The sequence below is a fragment of the Typopeltis vanoorti genome, chromosome 1 (genome assembly GCF_054136105.1).
Source record: "Typopeltis vanoorti isolate ZY-2024b chromosome 1, IOZ_Tvanoo_1.0, whole genome shotgun sequence".
NCBI classification, from domain to species: Eukaryota; Metazoa; Arthropoda; class Arachnida; order Uropygi; family Thelyphonidae; genus Typopeltis; species Typopeltis vanoorti.
This window is the reverse complement of record NC_143549.1, coordinates 172,586,640-172,607,565: the sequence shown is the minus strand read 5'-3', so window position 1 is coordinate 172,607,565 and position 20,926 is coordinate 172,586,640. Positions and strand designations below refer to the sequence as shown.

Here is a 20,926-nt window from a genome sequence, read left to right as displayed (position 1 = left end):
TACATTCTCTCAAAACTCGTGGTGAAATACCATCCAGCCCCACAGCTTTACTGACATCCAGAGTACTCAGTATCTGAAACACACTCTCCTCCTGTACCTCTAAACCTCGAACCAGCACTATCCCTCTAGCATTAAAACTGACATCTCTAGGATGAAATACTCCAATAAAGTGTTCGTTGAACAATTCCACTATGTCTTCTGCATCAGTCACTCTATTCCCATTTTTATCCCATAATATCATTCTTCCACAGTCATTTCTCCTCCTACTGGCCACAATAATAAGGAAGAGGAGGTTTTCCACAAAGGGTTCAGAATGTGAAGTCATCTCTAACAGTTCTATAAGAGTATGGTGAGAAAGATCACAAAGAGTAGCTTTACAATGGCAAGTAGGTGAGTGAAATGCATTGAAGAAGTTTTTTTTTTTTTTAATTTGAATAAATCCGAAGTGTAGTATGAGAGGTATGATAAATGGTTTTGGGAAACCTTTGGTAATGAGCCTAATCACTCCAGAGAATCTGCAAATAATAATAATAATAAATGCAATGTAAACCATATATTTAAAATTTTCCTAGTTGAAATTTGGTTATTTAGGAGATTGATCAAAGTTCAATAATTATTCTTTCATAAAGACAAAAAAATTCACTTTAGTAACTTCTCAGAAATAAACACTAGCTACAAACAACATATAAATAAAGAAATGCATGGATTTCCAGACATGTGACTTGTTGCAATGTATTACAAACATTTATAATTATATACTTACCTGTATAACAGCTACAGATAAAGCATCATTACTTAATTGATTAAACCCATTAAAACAGCCCCATGATCCAGTCTGTGCTAATCCCTTATACATGTTATCCCAAAAATTATACTCCATTTGCTGTGTACAAGGGAAAATGTGTAACATAACAGCAAAAGCTCTTCCTAATTCTTTGACAGTTTCAGTTTTTCCACTCCCAGGAGGGCCTGTTATATTACCTCCTAATACAAGATGAATTGCTTGAGTAAGTGCTAAAAGACATCTAGGATAAATAAATAAATAAATAAAATTAAATGAAATCTATGCAAAAATTTAACACAATTTGCATTCAATATTTACAGTCATCTCTGAGTTCATGAAGGAAACACTAAATAATTAATACCTTTTAAAGAATTTACATTATATAGATAAAATCACGGTTCCTGAAAGCTTTAAAGAAAACACTAAATGAGTGTGTGTGTGAATATATATATATGCACCACCATTCAATCATATATATATATATATATATATATATATATATATATATATATATATATATATATATATATATATATATATATATATATATATATATATATATATATATATATGATTGAATGGTGGAGACGGAGTTGTAGACCTGGTGCCCTCGCTCGATGAGTCCTTGGACTCCCTGGAGGTGTCAAATAAAAATAACAATAATATATATATATATATATATTATTATTATTTTATATATATATTTAATTATTATTATTATTTTATATATATATTTTATATATAATAAAATAATATATATATTATTATTATTTTTATTTGACACCTCCAGGGAGTCCAAGGACTCATCGAGCGAGGGCACCAGGTCTACAACTCCGTCTCCACCATTCAATCACAACTGACCACAACTACACCAACGCCATCTATTGCCTACCACCACTGGTATTTCCAAAGACAATCACAAACATCCATACTCATGGCAGGATCCGAACCCGCAGCCCTTTGGCTGGAGAGCGGATACGCTATCCACTCGGCCAACCAGGTCGGCAATATATATATATATATATATATATATATATATATATACATACACATATTGTCTTATGAAATGTCATGTGACACAAGAATATATAAACATATTGATATAAGCAAAACATATATTGACATAAATTAAGAGCATCATTGAGGAGCTTCTACTAATTTCCTCCAGTTAGCCGGTGGTATGCTCTACCTGTACTACAACTATAGATAAAATCCATATGTGGAACACCGGAGGAAAAACAAATAGATAAAAAGCATTTTTCAGACAACCTTGTCCATCAGAGTGAAAGCATGTGATGGACATGCTTATATCAGTATGTTTATATATTCTGGTGTCACATTACATTTCATAAGACAATATATATATACGCGCGCATGCGCACACACGCACACACACACACACACACTTTGTGACAAAGCCATGTTGCAAGAGCAGTTATGGTATAACTTGTGGATGCTCAGCCAATTACCAGTTATCACTGAGACCCTCCCAAATATCACTAATATACAAGTATACACTGCTCAAAACAATTAGGGAATATTTTAGGTTCTGTTGGATAATTATAAATTTCTGCAAATAATTATAACTATTGGGTACTTTATACATGAATAAATATTTCTTACTTATGGATTAAGTATATCACATTGGTGGAACCATACTCCAGGAGATTGATGAGGCTAGGGATTTGGGAGTGTTGGTGGATAGGGAGTTGAAGTTTAAGGGCACATTGCAAAAGTGGCTAAATTAGCTCATCAAATCACTTGGTTGCTGAAAAATACTTTAACAAGCAGAGACAAACAGGTTATTGTTCCTCTGTATCGAGCCTTGAAAAGACCCCATCTAGACTACTGTGCCCAGATATGGGTGCCAGGGTTTCTTCTCGATGGGGAGGAGGTGGAGAGGATCCAGAGACGAGTGACCAAGATAATAGCAGGACAATGGAATGAACCTTACGAGAACAGGTTGAATTTGTGGGCTGCAGAATTGGTTGATAGGCGAAAAAGGGGTGATATGATTGATACATTCTAATTACTGAAGGGTTTCTATAAGATTAATTCAGAAGATATTTCTGAGAATAGGACTGGTAGTGGGAGGACTAGGGGCCATCCATGGAAGCTTGGTAAGAGTGTGGTTAGCAAGGGTGTTAGAGCTAGGTTTTTTACTTGGATGGTGGTAAATCAGTGGAATAAGCTGCCAGAGTCTGTTGTGGGTGTGCCATGACTGTAAATGAGTTCAAGGTGAAGTATGAGAGATACTGTGTGAATGTTGAATAGTTCTTGACATGATATTGGGCCTCCTTCGATGAGTCTAAGGACTCCTTGGAGCTGCCTGTAATGATAATAATAATAATAATGGATAGGGTGTAATTGCCTGGACCAGATAAGATGATCAAACAGTTTTTGTGGGATATTTGACCACTCTTCTGTGAGAGCAATTTTGAGCTCTTGAAGCGTGGTGGCACGCCCAGTCGAGCAGAAAAGTGTCTACCTAAAGCATCCCAGGCATGTTCGATTGGATTACAATCTTGCAAACAGCAATGCCAGTACATTTGTTCAATACTTTCTTCCTCAAACTACTCTTGTACCAAATTTTGCATGGTGTGGATGAGCATTGTCATTCATAAAAATGAATTCTTGGCCAATTGTAGCAGCATATGGATGAACTATAGGTGCCAAAATCTCATTGTGTTACCTTTGGGCTGTTAAGGACCATTTCTGATAAAACAGAGATCAGTATGGCCACCTATACTTATTCCAGCCCATACCATCAAACTCCCACCTTGATGTTTCGGTCTTCCACGAACAAACTGTGGATTATTTCTTGTTGCACTTTCACGTGAACCTGGACTTGGCACTAAAAAGTACACAAGCCCAATCCTCATTTGTCCAATTGCGGTGTTTCTGTGTCCATATTCTTCGGTCTCTTTTGTGATTTGCAGTAAGTGGGATGCAAACCATTGGTCTTCGAGCATATAAACCTATGGCATGAAGACAATTTCGAACATTTCCCATCTCCAGAAAGCTATTCCAAAGTCACAAAATTACACTTTGAGATACATGACACGAGTGACAACTTGCTGCATTTGTACAGCTTCGAATCAATCGATGGCTCTCCAAGCCATGGATTCCAGATATCATGTTGCTCTGGCATTTTTAACAAAATAATGGGTGGTAGGTGACACAAGTTTACAATTGAAGTGATAATTATGCACTGTGGAAGTGAACGCAACAAGCCACACTTTTATACCCCCCCCTCATGTTAATACAGCTAAGACACATTTTGCCGTCTCAAAATGATTTTGTAAGCAGTTGTGTGTTCTACACTGTTGTATATTAAGAGTATTTTAAAATAAATGTGTTACATTCCTAAATTATTTTTATAACTTTATAATTAACAAGAAAACCAAAGAAGAGCCTGTGTAGCTCAGTGGATGTGGTGTTTGCACACCATGGCACTTGGCCGCATGAAGGAAGACTTGATTTCGAGTCTAGTCGGCGACTAGAGGAAATTTTTCTAAGCCTTTTTTCGACCGGTTCCCGAGTTAGTCAATCTCTGGCACAGGCAAGCCGGTTTTTCGTCCCGTAAACTCAAGAAAATAGACCGTAGATCCCACACTATTTCAGACATTAAATATATTGTGTTAGGGTTAGGGACAATGAGATAGCAGCTTGCTGAGCCATTCTCTTCACGGCATGCCACTTAATTAGTGATAGCCTTGGGCCAGCTATCTCTGATTGGGCCAGTGGAGATTGAACTGCCCACTTAGTCTCTAAAAGTTAGATAGGGCTAAACAGCCTCGCCTACTCCCTATATGAGAATAAAAAGGCATTAGTGGATTTTTTTTTTGAAGAAAACCAAAATATCCCCTAATTGTTTTCAGCAGTATACAATAGTAGCCAAAGTAGAGAACCTGGAGTACACTAATGGTCAATACCTGCAAGTGAGCCACTGATCCATCCTTTTGAGTTTGTAGAAAAAATGGCATGTCAAATCCTTCAATTGTCTAGGAAAAATCCAGATATCAATTTCAGTTATCCAGCTCTTAATGTGAGCCGACTGCTAAAGCATATCTGCCCTTAACAAAACCATGCTTCTCTTTAGAGAATCATACTGCTATGTCAATCTTTGGGCACGATTCTTAACCAGCCTTTTTTTCAGTATATGCTGATGACATTACCAGAGATAGTAAACAGTTTATAATTCATAGCACCAGTCCTACCACATCCTTTTAAAACAGAATTGCCTTCCCTTCTTCTCTTTCTGCTCATGAGAAATCATGCAAGTACTGAGACAAGTTAAACAACCAACTGTTTTATACAGCTGTCTGAAGTAAAAGTGTTGTCTGTATCCCTTGAAATTTATAAAATTGAGTATTGTGAGGTTATAAAATTCTTTGTAAAAGAAGGTTTAATGCCAAAAGAAATTCATTCAAAGTTCATAAATTATTATGAATGTGACTTGGATTCACATTACACACCAGAATTCAAACAGCAGTCAAAACAGTGGGCAGAAGCCAGTTGTTCAGTGCCAAAGATGACAAAGTCGGTTCCATCAGCAGGAACTATTATGGCATCAGTGTTTTGGGATGCTAAAGGTATTTTGTTTATTAATTATCTTGAAAAGGGTAAAACAATAACCGGGGAATATAATTACAATCTTTTAACCAGACTAAACAAAAAAATTCGTGAGAAAATACCTGGTTTGCAGAAGAAGAAAATCATATCTTTCATCAGGACAATGCACCTATTCACAAAAGTGTTTTGGTAATGAGAAACTTAATTGATCTGAACTATGAAGTGTTAGAACATCCACCCTATTCCCCGGATTTGGATCCCACTGACTTCTATCTCTTCCTCGCTGGTCAGCATTTTTCTTCAAATCAAGAGGTGATTGCAGCTCTAGAGGGGTATTTTGCAGATCTTACTGAAAACCACCACAGGTTTTCAGTAAGATCTGGCTAAGATTCAGTAAAATTCAGGCTAATAGTGCTGGAGCATCGCTGAAATAAATGTATTAGTCTTAAGGGAGATTGTGTTGAAAAATAAAAATAATTTTGAAATTATAAATTCGTTTTTCCATTGTTAGGCCGAGAACTTTTCAGACCACACTCGTATCACTTCTGATCTGGCTCCCACTGACAAGACCTCAATAAAGCTTAGAAGATTGGAAAATAGGGATACTTTCCTTTTCTTCTAAAGCCATAGTATTCAAAACCATAATCTTTCCTGTTCAGTTGTCTATAATAAATATTATAATATCACAGAAGCTGAAGAAAAGCAATTATATAGTAAGCCTGCTGAATTTTTTTGGTCCAGCTGATACCAAGAAGTTAAAAAGGAATTTCTTCAACTATCAAAGAAGCATGGAAGATTTGTGCTTCCATTCTTAAAATTCTGCTATTTAAGCAATAAAGCTTAAAAAATCTATAAAATATTGCAGACTAATCACACATGTGAAGACCTTCTCCTGTAGGTTTTCATCTTCCTCTGTTTAGAGTAAATAATTGTTTGTTTGTTTGTTATATTTCTTCAAGTCGTTTTCAACTCCTGGTGATTCTATGAACATACATTCTCCATTCAGATCTGTCCCTGGCCATATCTTTCAGAATTTCCAAGCGCATTCCAGTTGCTTCTTTAACTCCATCCACCCATCTAATTCGTGGTCTTCCTCTTCTCCTACTTCCATCAACTTTAGCAAGAATCATCATCTTCTCCAGACTGTCATTTGCTCGCATAATATGTCCAAAGTATGCAATTTTTGCTTGATGATCATAGCTTCGAGGGAGCAATCTGGCTTTATTCTGTCTATCACTGATTTATTGGTTTGCTTTGCAGTCCATGGTATTCTTAGTAAGTGTCTCCAAACCCATTATTCAAATGCATCTATCTTCCTTCTTTCATTCTTTCTCAGGGCCAAACTTTCACATCCATACAGTACCACAGGGAATATCATTGCTTTCACGATTCTAATTTTTGTTGTGAGGCTAATATCGTTATCGTTAAAGATCTTGCTTAAATTTGTCATTGCTTTCTTTCTGAGTAATAATCTTCTTCTAACTTCTTCAGTACAATAACAATCTTGATCAATTTGGGATCCTAGGAGCACAAAATTGTTAACTGCTTCTCCCCATCTACTTCAAAATCATTAAGTTCACATGTTGCCATAACTTTTGTCTTTTTGAGGTTAAGTTTAAGACCATATTTAGCTTCTTTAACTTTCATAATAAGTTTCTCCAAATATTCTTTGCATTCTGCTAGTAAGGTGGTATCATCTGCAACCTCAAATTATTTATATTTTTTCCAACAATTTTAATTCCAACCAAAGACTTCCAGCCCTGCCATTCTTAAAATGTATTCGCTGTACAAGTTGAACAGGTACGGAGAAAAATAGATCCTTGTCACACCCCTTTACCTATGGTGAAATACTCAGTTTCTCCAAGATCTGTTCGGACAGTAGCTTCTTGTTCATAATGCTCTGATACTTCCATTGTTCTTAACACATTCCACAGTTTCACATGATCTACAGAGTCAAAAGCCTTGCTGTAGTCAAGGAAGCAAAGGTAGACATTCTTTTGATATTCCTGTGCTCTTTCTATTATCCATCTCACATTGGCGATTTGATCTCTTGTTCCTCTGTCTTTTTGAAATCCTGCCTGTTCATCTGGCATTTCTCTCTTGATGAATGGTTCCAGTCTTTTCTGAATGATCTTAAGTAAGACTTTACTTGCATGAGAAATCAGTGCTATAGTTCTGTAATTTTCGCACTCGCTTGCAACTAACAGTAAATGATTATAAAGGTCCAAAAGCTGAGATTGTTCCTGAACACTAAAACACTCAGGCATGGACATTCTTTCCATTGAAAAAGTAAAATTTGATATAAAAAAAAATATTTAATTTCTTTTGTCGTGAACTTCTGCAGTTGAGTACTGACAGCAACACTTTGTTTCATAACTTATTGAAGTTCAAAGGATACTCTAACAGAAGGGATCTTGCTTGCAGAATTACATATGGCCACTTTCCAGTAAATACCATCAAATGGAGGTACTTTAACATTGAAGATCCAATCTGCAACATCTGTTACTGATTGGCAACAGTAGAACATGGATTCTACAGCTGCCCTCTTGTGCTGCATACATGGAACAGATTATGTAATGTGGTGGGGATTCCATTACTTACAACAGAACAGGTTATTTGTTTGCAGTACACACCACCTGTCAAAAATAGGAAAAGAATTTTGATTTTTTTAATTAATGAATTAAAATATAATTTATGGAAGGTTAGAAAGAAACATGGATTTGAAAACCATCAATATGGCATCTAAATGTTTATTCAGTCAGGTGATTTTTGTATTTAAAAAGAAGCATTCTAGGAGATATCAAATTTTTGACTAGATGGTGTAGACCACCTACATTATGCAATTTTCACCGGGGGGGGGGGGGGGGATATATTTTTGTCTATTTATGCTATGATATATTTTTGTCTATTTATGCTATGGTTTTTTAAATGGTTCCATCCTCTTACTTCAATTTGGTGTTATAGTCAATTGCAGGGATGACTGGAGAGCAATCCCAGACAGAGAAGACCAACTCAAGGCAGCTAACTCAGATAAGGCTAACCACCTGGGCAGTTATATATATATAGTTAATAATTATATATATATATATATAGTTTTATGAAAAAATTGAATGACTAAAACCGAGATTTAATTAAAAAGGTTTTAATATAAACACACTACTAGTTTCGGCCTGTAACAGCCTTCTTCAGGTGACATTATAAAAGAAAAAACACTAAACATTGAGGGTTAAAAGACTATAAACAACATAGACAGTCTATACATAATTAGCATGAAAATGTTGTAGTTGTATTTGAAGCTGTTCTTTCATTTGTAGCATTGTTGGGAGATTGCGTGCTTGCTGCATCACGTGAATGCCAGTACACGATTACAGCTGAATGACTATCTGGGAGGTTGTAGCTTAAGTTGTTATTTAGATGAACAGGATTGAAGATGATTTCTCTCGATTCCACAATTTTTCTCTCTATTTCGTCACTGCAACGGAAGATGTTTGTAGATTTTTCCCAGCAGACTTTGTGACTTTGGTTATCATCATTAGGATTAGCCGAGAAAAGGATATGACTTGATAATGCACTTGCTCGCTGTCTCTTGTAAGTAATGTCTCTCATGTGTTCTTCCATACGCATTTCGACAGATTTGTCTGTCTGCCCGAAATAAGGAATATCGCAGTCACATAATATTTTATATACGCCAGGGTATTTGAGTTGATGATGACAAGGTTTTGGGTGGCTAATTAAGGAACGGATCTTTGGAAGTGGAGTAAACAAGGTTCTGATATTGTATTTTTTTAGAACTTTTGCTAATTTATGTGAAACAGTACTTATGTAAGGAATAGATATATTGCTTTTTAATCTATTTGTTTCTTCTGAGTGATGTCTAGGAGGATTAAGAAGGAATTTGTTAATGATTTTCTTGGAATATCCATTAACTTCGAAAGAAGTTTTCAGATGGTTTATTTCTGTAAGCAGTTCATTTGGATCATCAAGAAGAGAATGGGCTCTATGTCCCAAGGTGGAAATTATTTTTAGTTTACCAGTAGAGCGAGTCAGTTTGACATCAAGAAAAGGCAAGGAATTATCCGTTTCAAGCTCAGCAGTAAACTTAATACTTTGATGTTGGCTATTGAGATGTTCGAGGAAAACCATAAGGGATTCATGTCCATGGCTCCAAACAATGAAGACATCATTCACATAACGTTTCCAAACTTTAGGTGTTAAAATAAAGGAAGAGACAGCCTTGGTTTCAAAATCTTCTAAGTAAATATTTGCAAGAACCGGAGATAAAGGATTACCCATAGCCAGTCCATGATTTTGTTTGTATATATTATCTTGAAATTTGAAGTAACCGGACCTGATGCAATGTGTAAGCAAGGCTAACATTGTTTTGGATAACATGTCCTTGAGTAATGTTAGGAATTCATCTGTTGGGACATTAGCGAACAAAGAAGTTATGTCCAAGCTAGCCATGATGTCATTTTCATCAACTGTAATATCCTTGATGTATGTAACAAATTCTGTAGTGTTCTTGATAAAGGATGGTGATTTCCCTGAAAAACTTTTGAGGTATTTGGCAGGGTATTTTGAAAGATTGTATGTAGGAGAATCGATACCTTCTACAATTGGGCGTAATGGGGTGTTCTCTTTATGGATTTTAGGAACACCATATATGCGAGGAATTAACGAATTAGGAGGGAAATGATTTATTCATTTCCCTCCTCATAAGCTTGGAATAATTTCCACCTTGGGACATAGAGCCCGTTCTCTTCTTGATGATCCAAATGAACTGCTTACAGAAATAAACCATCTGAAAACTTCTTTCGAAGTTAATGGATATTCCAAGAAAATCATTAACAAATTCCTTCTTAATCCTCCTAGACATCACTCAGAAGAAACAAATAGATTAAAAAGCAATATATCTATTCCTTACATAAGTACTGTTTCACATAAATTAGCAAAAGTTCTAAAAAAATACAATATCAGAACCTTGTTCACTCCACTTCCAAAGATCCGTTCCTTAATTAGCCACCCAAAACCTTGTCATCATCAACTCAAATACCCTGGCGTATATAAAATATTATGTGACTGCGATATTCCTTATTTCGGGCAGACAGACAAATCTGTCGAAATGCGTATGGAAGAACACATGAGAGACATTACTTACAAGAGACAGCGAGCAAGTGCATTATCAAGTCATATCCTTTTCTCGGCTAATCCTAATGATGATAACCAAAGTCACAAAGTCTGCTGGGAAAAATCTACAAACATCTTCCGTTGCAGTGACGAAATAGAGAGAAAAATTGTGGAATCGAGAGAAATCATCTTCAATCCTGTTCATCTAAATAACTTAAGCTACAACCTCCCAGATAGTCATTCAGCTGTAATCATGTACTGGCATTCACGTGATGCAGCAAGCACGCACTCTCCCAACAATGCTACAAATGAAAGAACAGCCTCAAATACAACTACAACGTTTTCATGCTAATTATGTATAAAGACTGTCTATGTTGTTCATAGTCTTTTAACCCTCAATGTTTAGTGTTTTTTCTTTTATAATGTCACCTGAAGAAGGCTGTTACAGGCCGAAACTAGTAGTGTGTTTATATTAAAACCTTTTTTAATTAAATCTCGGTTTCAGTCATTCAATTTTTTCATAAAACTATGTATGTTAACTGAGTAAATGATCATTCTGTCATATATATATATATAGTGAATAAATAAATAATAATAATAAATAAAAAAATTTTTTTTTGCTAGAATTCGCCGATACTTGATACTTTTATAGTTTACTATACTATATTCGGCATGAAACTCTTTGATTCCGATCTTTGAGTTCCTTATTCGGTTTTGAAACAATGTGGGATTTAATATCCCCTTGATTTAAATAATGTCACATTGCCGAAGTGAAGCCTATTAGCTCTTTACATTTAAGTAATTTAATGGGTGCATCCTTTTTGACAACTCGTATAGCAAAGTATATAAGTTCTTTTCGCTATACCCTTGGTATTAATTCTAGTCTACGTACTCACTGATGAGACCTCAATAAAGGTCGAAACCGGTCTGGGTAGTGACCTCCCACCATAATGTATAACATCATACATCTCCTAGGAGATGTGTTTTACATTATGAGAAATACTAATAATAGTGATCAGACCTTTACTCACCTTTGCTACGAGTTGCCCTAGTTTGTACTACGTGCTTTGGCTTATGCTAGTATTCGCCAATACTTTTATAGTTTACTATACTATATTCGGCATGAAACTCTTTGATTCCGATCTCTGAGTTTCTTATTCGGTTTTGAAACAATGTGGGATTGAATATTCCCTTAATTTAAATAAAATATTTTTGTTTATTATATATGCATACATAATTTTAACACAATTTATATATATTACATAAATCATATTAAATATGACAAAATAAATATGAAAAAATCTAAATTAATAATTAAGAGTTTTAATTATTTAAAAAAATAAACCTTTCTAGCCTTAATTTCAGCAAAAGACTTTATTATTTCTTCTAGATCTAATTTCTTGGCTATATCACTTTCAATAAATAAAGTGGCTAAGCCATCTAATCTCTCTTGAGACATTGTGGACCTCAAATAATTTTTAATAAGTCTTAATGTAGAAAAACTGCGCTCTGCACTTGAAACTGTAGTTGGGATTGTTAAAAGAATTTGTAGTGATGTGTACACATCAGGAAAAAGACTTATGCAGTTATATGCTCAAATATAATTTAATATTTCTTTGGGAGAATAATTATTTGATATCCTCTGAGACAATATTTTAATTCATCTAATAAATCTATTGCTGATATATCTTTTTGATCACCATCAGACAGAACAGTTTCTAAGTCGAAACAAGTTTTTTTTTACTGTATCATTATCAAATTTTAAGTTACCAATGTTAAAGAGAAATCCCAAAATTGATTCATATTTATTTAGCTGTTCAAATCTCTCAGTAATTGATGTTATTACTGAATCAAGAATTACATTAAAAAAAATTACTTTGAAACTGTCGCTCAAAATTAGTAATTGATTCGTCAGGACATTCATAATCGAATTGAGTTTTTACATGTTGAGTTCGTGTGCTGTTGTTAGTTGGGAAATCAGCATTTAACTCAATATTTAGAGCAAAGTTATGGGCTTGGTGCTTAACTTTCAAAAAATTATTTTCACTTCTGTATGACGTCAAGAATTTTTTCGTGACATCTAATGATTTCAAGGTGTCCATAATATTACAAGAGATTTTACAATTGTTTGCTAGATGCAGTGACTTCACTTAGAATGTCATACCAAACAAAGTGCCAAATATAAACTTGAAAGAATGAATTTTTTTGCTAACGAGCTAACTTCCAATTTTGTTTTAATGCCTTGTTGCCCAATTAAGCTGTCATCATCTGTGATGAAAATTCAAATACAAGCTTCATGTATTTCTTTTACTTGATTTCATATTGCTTTTACAGCTTCAACACGACTTTCCTATCTTGTCTTGCATAAAGGTTTTAAAGTAAAATTTTGGATGTGGTTTAGAAGAACTTCCCATCGATGACTTGATGAAGAAAAAAAATTATAGATTGACTGAATAATGTCAAAAAATAAAACCGTATCTACATTGCAGCTTGCTGCATCACTCAATACCAAGTTCAAGGAATGCATAGAATACGGCACAAAAAATGCTCTAGGATATTTGTTCCTTAAAAGTGCTTGTACCCCTGCATTCTTCCCCTTCATATCTGACCCGTTGTCATATCCTTGACCATGGATATTTTGAATATTTAAGTTTTTTTCTTCTAATAATTTTAAAATTACTTCAGCCATACCACTTCCTGTTGTATTATTAATTTTAATAAAATCTAGAAATCTTTCCTCTATTTGTATAATATCTTTGGGTTTCTTTATTTTTTTCTTTTATAAAAACATATCTTACAATTAAGGACATTTGCTCCTGCCATGAAATATCAGTGGTGCAATCAACAATTATTGAAAAATACTTAGCTTCTATCTCTAATATTATAATTTGATGTTTTAAGGATACTTGTGACATAAAGACTGAATAATATATGCACGTAAACACAAGAAAGATATTTAATTAACCAAATATTTTGGTCTGGAAATAGCAGACCATCTTCAGTGGCACTACAAGAACAGTTTTAAAAAAAAATACAAGGTGGAATACTAACAATAGATCGTTTAAAAATAGAACAAGCCACGTGATGTTATATCACTAAGTATTAAAGGGAATATTTTTAAGCAGAGACATGATTGAAATAAAGATATTAATTAATAATATTAAATAACATAAAATTAATATGAATTAATGAGTTATCCTGATTACACTTTCCCAGATTTTGATATAGATATACAGTCATTCCGATTCAGGTTAGGACGATGGAATAAGGCCTTTACACTTTCTTTGAATAAACGTTCAAATTTATAACGGGATCTATGTAAGAGGCAAGTTTTTGACCAAAGGCTGTTGTGGTTAGTTTCAATCCCGTGCTGAGATAATCCAGATTTTTCAGGTTTGTTGTGATGAATGGAGGATTGATGTTCTTGGATTCTTTTTTCAAGAGAACGTCCAGTTTAGACTCTGAAAGGTTCTGAAATCCGGAGATGTAAGGAATTGGAACTCGATGTATTGAATCTTCATTGTTTTGTGGTGGATTATAAGAATCAAGAAGATGTTGAGTACTCTTTTCGGACAAGCCATTGAGTTTCAGGTGTTGTTGGATAATAGAAAGTTCTTTCTGTAGAAAATCAGAAGTAGAACAATTAGTTTTGGCTCTTCTGATAAGACATTTTATGATTCCTGTTTTTAGACAAGGATTTCAGAACCTATCGCAAGAATTCTGAGAAATATGAGTTAACAGCTGCGTATTCACCTATTAACAAATTATCTTTCCATTTTCCTTCTCCTAAAGACAAACGCTCAACTATATCTCTTCCTGGAGTTTATCAAATTCCCTGCAACTGTGAACTCTCCTATTTTGGACAAACTGGACATTCTCTTGAAAAAAGAATCCAAGAACATCAATCCTCCATTCATCACAACAAACCTGAAAAATCTGGATTGGCTCAGCATGGGATTAAAACTGACCACAACATCCTTTGGTCAAAAACTCGCCTCTTCCATAGATCCCGTTATAAATTTGAACATTTATTCAAAGAAAGTGTAGAGGCCTTACTCCATCGTCCTAACCTGAATCGGAATGACTGTATATCTATATCAAAAGTCTGGAAAAGTCAAATCAGGATAACTCATTAATTCATATTAAGTTTGTTATTTAATATTATTAATTAATATCTTTATTTCAATCATGTCTCTGCTTAAAAACATTCCCTTCATTACTTAGTGATGTAACATCATGCAGTTTATTCTATTTTTAAATAATCTATTGTTAGTATTCCACCTTGTATTTTTTTTTAAACTGTTCTTGTAGTGCCACTAAAGATGGTCTGCTATTTCCAGATCAAAATATTTGGTTAATTAAATATCTTTCTTGTGTTTACATGCATATATTATTAATATTATAATTAATATTACAGATAGAAGATTTCTAAGAAACATAGAATCCACATTCAATAATTCTAAAGAATTCTACATAATTATAATGGGTGATTTTAATGCCAAAATTGGAAGCAGAGATGACTCTGAACTCCATCGGTAAATTTGGACTAGGACAGAGGAATGAAAGAGGAGAAAGACATTGAATTTGCAGAAGAAAATAACATCTTTATTATGAACAGCTTTTTCAAGAAGAAAATCAACCAAAAATGGACTAGGAGAAGCCCAAATGGACAAACTTACAATGAAATAGACTTCATCCTTTCCAACAGAAGATATATAATAAATAATACCGAAGTGCTTAATAGATTTAACACAGTAAGTGACCACAGACTAGTAAGGGCAAAAGTATTGATCAACAAAAAATGAGAACGGAATAAGTTCATAAGAAAAAAGTTCGATTTAGTGAATTTACAAAACCTCTCCCAGAATAAAAGCTGTTATAGAGAATCACTCAAAAACGAACTAAAAAAGTTAAGCACAGCTACTACCACCGATGATGCTAATGAAATATTAACAAAATCTATCTTGAATTATAAGTAGTATAAATGAATATATGAATAAATATATGAATTATAAGTAGTATAAATTGGAGAGAGGAAGATGCATGTAGCAATAGGGGAATAGAATTTCTAGAATTCTTGAGGGACAAATGTCTTAGGCAACATGTAACAGAGGAAACAAGAGGTTCAAGAGTTTTGGATTTGGTTATAGCATCAGAAGAGTTGATAATAACTGAGATGACATCTCTTCAAAATCTCTTCAAACAGTTGGAGAGAGTGACCACATGGTTTTACTTAGAAAATGAATAGACATGCAGGAGTATCAAAGAGACTGAAACTTATGTGGAATTATAAAGCAGGTGATTAAAATAGTCTTAGACATTGACTTCGAGAAGTTTCATGGAGGGAATAATTGGAAGCTGGGATATCATTAGTGCGTGGGAAATTGTGAAAGAATATTTGTTAGCAGCAATGGTAAGTTGTATACCACGAGTGAAGAAGAGGACACAATTTGCAGTAAAGTGGATGACAAACAATATTAAACAGGAATTGAATGCGAAAAAGAGGCTATGGAAGAGATAAAAGGAGACAGGTGAAGAGAAGATGCATGAAGAATATAAGATACAAGACACAGGCCAGAAGAGTGACTAGTGTGGTAAGGAAAGCAAAACTGGAATATGAGAGGAGATTGGCCCTAAGATCCAAAGAAAATGCTAGGGAATTTTTTAGCTATGTGGCCAGTAGGAGGAGAAATGACTGTGGAAGAATGATATTGTGGGATAAAAATGGGAATAGAATGACTGATGCATAGGACATAGTGGAATTGTTCAATGAATACTTTATTGGAGTATTTCATCCTAGAGGAGTCAGTTTTAATGCTAGAGGGATAGGGCAGGTTCGAGGTTTAGAGGTACAGGAGGAGAGTGTGTTTCAGATACTGAGTACTCTGGATGTCAGTAAAGCTTTGGGATGGGACTGGATGGTATTTCACCACAAGTTTTGAGAGAATGTGCTAGGGAACTGATAGTGCCTTTAACCTGGCTTTTCAATGAAAGTCTGGCATTGGCAAAGGTGCCCAGGGAATGGAAGGAAGGTAAGATAGTGACATTACATAAAGGTTAACAGATTGGAAGTGTCTAATTATAGGCCAGTTTGTGTGTCATCAGTAGTTGTTAAGATCTTGGAGAAAGTAGCGAGGGACTGTATACAGCATTCGGCAGATGAGGGTAATGTTATTTGTGAGAGTCAACATGGACAAGAACATTAGATGAGGGAAAGGCATATACTGCAATTTTCTTAGATTCAGCGAAGGCATTTGACAGGGTGCTACATGATAAGCTGATATTTAAGTTGCAGCACATGGGTCTGGATGTCAGATTGGTCAACTGGATTCAGGATTAGATGTCTGATAGGTATCAGAGAGTTGTGTATGGTGGAGCAGTTTCAAGGAGGCAGAGTGTTACAAGTGGAGTCCCACAGGGCCCAGTACTAGGACCTATATTGTTTAACCTTTATATCAATGACATTGCCAGTGGATTGCAAGGGGATATTCAGTTGTTTACGGATGATGTGAAGCTGGGAAGGATTATTAGTAATAGTGCAGATGTGGTAGTCATGCAAGAGGATTTGAATAAGCTACATAGATGGGCAAATGAATGGGGGTCTCAGTTTAATGCAACAAAATTTAAGGACTAGAGGTTTGGAAAACATCGATGGAATGCTGCATATTCTATGGGAGGAGTTAAACTGGAGGAAGTAGGGGAGACAAGAGATCTGGGGTTGATGATTGATAGAAACCTGAAATTTAGGGGACAGATTGCAAAGGTGGTGAAGGTAACACAGAGGATTGCTGCAATTATGAGAAGGACACTGACCTGAGAGATAAAAGGGTTATCATTCCGTTGTATGAGTCTCTGATCAGACCACATTTAGACTATTGTTCTCAGATTTGGTCCCCAGAATTTGAATGGAATAAATTAACTGTGGAAAGGGTCAAAAACAGATGACAAAGATGGTTTCAGAACTGTACAATTTTGTTATGAGTATCGGCTGAGGGAATGTGGACTGCAGAGTTTGGTGGATAGAAGAAGGAGAGGTGATATGATTGAGACTTTTAAACTGTTGGTTGAGAGGTGGTTACAGGGTTGACACTGGGGAGTTCTTTCACTTGGTTGAACAGCAGGAAGGAGTGATGACAAGGGGCCATTCTAGATGACAAGTTACGAAAGGAAACTGTGGGTGAGGAGTGGTTTCTTTGTGTGGAGGGTGCTTGTGCCGTGGAATGCTTTGCGTGGTGGAGTGGTGAGTGCGAGAACGGTCAATGAGTTTAAGGAGTGGTATGATAGACTTTGTGTTTCTTAGGGGGGACATCCCCTCAATGAGTCTTGACAGACTTTATGTTCTTAGGAAGGATCTCCCACGATGAGTCTTTTGACTCCATGGAGGCCTGAATAATAAAAAAAAATAATAATAATTGTGCACTAGAAATAGCAGATGTAAAAAGGCACCAAGGAGAGGAAAAACTAATATAGGAAACCATAGATCTGATGAAGAAAAGAAGAGATACGAAAAGAGATTTGAATGACACCAATAAAATAGAATATACGGAAATTGTAAAACAATACGTAAAAGGATGAAACATGAACTTAGAACGTAAAATACTAGGAAAATTAAAGAAACAATAGAAAACAATAGTAATATGAAAGTCATAAGATGAACATTATCAGTTGGAACAAAGGAAATAGCTACTGTAAGAGGAAAAAACAGTGAGCTGATAAAATATAAAGATGCAATAATCAAAAGAATTCAGGAATTTTATACTGAACTCTATGAAGACAAAGACCAGGACATCCAAGAATCATCTGTGGATAACTCGAGTGAGGAAGAACATGATGCCCCAGAGATCTTACGAGGTGAAGTGGAAATGGCACTGCGGGAAATGAAGAATGGAAATGCTCCAGGAGAAGATGGAATTATGGTAAACTTCTTAAAACTGGGAGGAAGCTCTGTCATCAAACAGTTGAGTAAACTCTTCAATAAATGCCTTAAACAGAGAAAAATTCCAAAAAACTGGAACATTCACTTCTAGTATTAATTTTTAAAAAGGGCAATAAGGAAGAAATTAAAAACTACAGATATATAAGACTACTCCCCACCATATATAAAGTTTTCACAAATATTATATATAATAGAATAAAATCTAAACTAGAGGGAATGCAATCCTGTGAACAAGCTGGATTTAGAAAGAATTACAATACTTTGGACCATATTCACACATTAAGACAGCTCTTTGAAAAATCAATTGAATACAATAAACCCTTATGTCTGGCCTATATAAGACTACAAAAAAGCATTTGATTCAGTTAAAATATCTGCAACACTAAAAGCACTTGAAACCCAGGGAACTGAGAAATCATATATTGAAACACTAAAACATATTTACAATAATGCAACGTCTGTAATTAAATTATATAAAACCAGTGAAAATGTTCCCAAACCAAAAGGCATCCGAGGCTACACCATATCTTCCAAATTATTTACAGCTGCACTAGAGGAAGTCTTTAGAAGCCTTGATTCGGAAACAAAAGGAATAAACATAAATGGAGAAAGGCTGCATCATCTGAAATTTGCAGATGATATTGTCCTGATAGCAGATAATCTTGAAGAAAGCTAAATCAGCTAAATGAAGCCGCCAGAGAAATTGGATTAAAAATAAATAGAGAAAAAACAAAAATAATGATGAATAAATACATAAACCACAGAACTATCAAAGTTGAAAACCATGAAATAGAACAAGTTACTTATGTATATTTGGGCCAATTGTTATCCTTTGAGGAGTGTCAAAGAAATTAGATTGAAGGAAGAATTCACCTTGGATGGATGGCTTATGGGAAAATGAGAGACATATTCAGAAGTGACATCCCTTTGAGTCTATAAAGGAAAGCTTTCGACCAGTGCACACTTCCTGTCCTAACATATAGAGGAGAAATATGGACTTTAACAGAATCCCTAAACAAAAAGCTGAGAACAACATAACATCACATAGAAAGAGGCTAAAAATAAAATTAAGAGATAGGAAGACAAATACCTGGATAAGATCTCAAACAGGTGTTGTCATGGATATTGTAAAATAAATTAAACAGGCTAAGTGGAGATGGGCTGGCGATATTGCCAGATGCAGTGATGGGAGATGGACTAGGAAAACAACAGAGTGGAGACCAATGGATGGAGCAAGACAAAGAGGAAGACCGAGAAGATGGTGGAGAGATGAACTGGAACAAATTGCAGGAGTGAGATGGATGAGAGAGGCAGAAAACCGAGTGATCTGGAATAACATGGAGGAGACCTTCGTCCAACAGTGAAAAGAACCAGAAGGTTGAAGAAGACTTAGCATTCATTATTTTAGATGCAATTTTTTTTTTAAATTTCATTACTCAATATATTAATGATTTCATTTTGTATACATTTCCCTAAATAACGAACATGAATTTCATTGTTTTTATGCATTCTACATGTTTTTGTAATAAGCTGTCAAATTCGGCGAAAAATTCAATCAGTTTCAAAAATTGTCCATTATTATTTGTATATAGAGTACCTGAACTTCCTCTGAATGCTGTTTTCTTTTGCAAGATATTTAATAATCGATATTATATGTTTTAAAACATGCATCCAGTGTTCTTATTCTTTTTTGAGTAATTTTAGCTGAGTTGATCAATTGTAGTTTCATTTTTTAAACGCTTTTCCAAATCAATCCATTTTTCAAAATTATTAAAATGTTCTTGAGATTTTTCATGGCGCTGAAGAACTTGGGAAATATGTTTCTAATCGTTATTTCCTTCCAAAATTAAGTTCATAGTTCGAATATTAGAAAATAATTTGCAGCAGAAACAAAATACTACATTTTGTGAACTTGAGTAAATTAACCAAGATCTTTTAATGGTTTCTCCGTTACTCAAAATCCTATTATAATACGATACATGAAAATTTCTATTATGTTCATCGCGTGGAAAAAAGTCTCTTTTGATTCAGCAGGAGGACCTAATTTTCTAATATATCAATTATTGAATTGGACAAATTTGGCCATAAAGCTGGATCGTCAAAAAGCTCATAATTTAGTGTTGAGGTATTTGAAGTAGAAGCTATTGGATGTTTCCCAAGACCCTGATTATCATCTAAACACAAATTCGAATTTTCAGACTCACTGTCAGTGGGGGTTCCACAGGAATGTTGCTTTCACTGACTCTTATTTCTGATAATTTCAAAAAGTTTTGCACTTGGTTTTCTTGCTGAGGTCAAATAACTTCTTCTGCTCGTCTTTTTCTGTATTGATGACCAGAAAAGCATTTTTGGAAATTATGGAGACAACTACCGTGTTCGAATAAAAACTTTAGTTTAATATTACTAAAATGTTACAATTCGACGTTTCGACCTTTATGTCAAGGTCATCTTCTGGGGCGTACAAATATACACAAGAAACAAGCTATACTACAATCATACTGGTT

At 34.8% G+C, this 20,926-nt stretch overlaps 1 protein-coding gene across 1 annotated transcript in view; it reads right to left on the bottom strand.

The window, feature by feature from the left end:
* Positions 1 to 20,926, bottom strand: part of Dhc93AB (Dynein heavy chain at 93AB) — a 1,274,973-nt gene that overhangs the window by 677,563 nt on the left and 576,484 nt on the right. Inside the window, exon 27 of the mRNA XM_090403805.1 lies at positions 764 to 1,025. Within this exon, the coding sequence (XP_090259931.1) occupies positions 764 to 1,025 (262 nt within the window). The remainder of the gene's footprint in view (positions 1 to 763; positions 1,026 to 20,926) is intronic.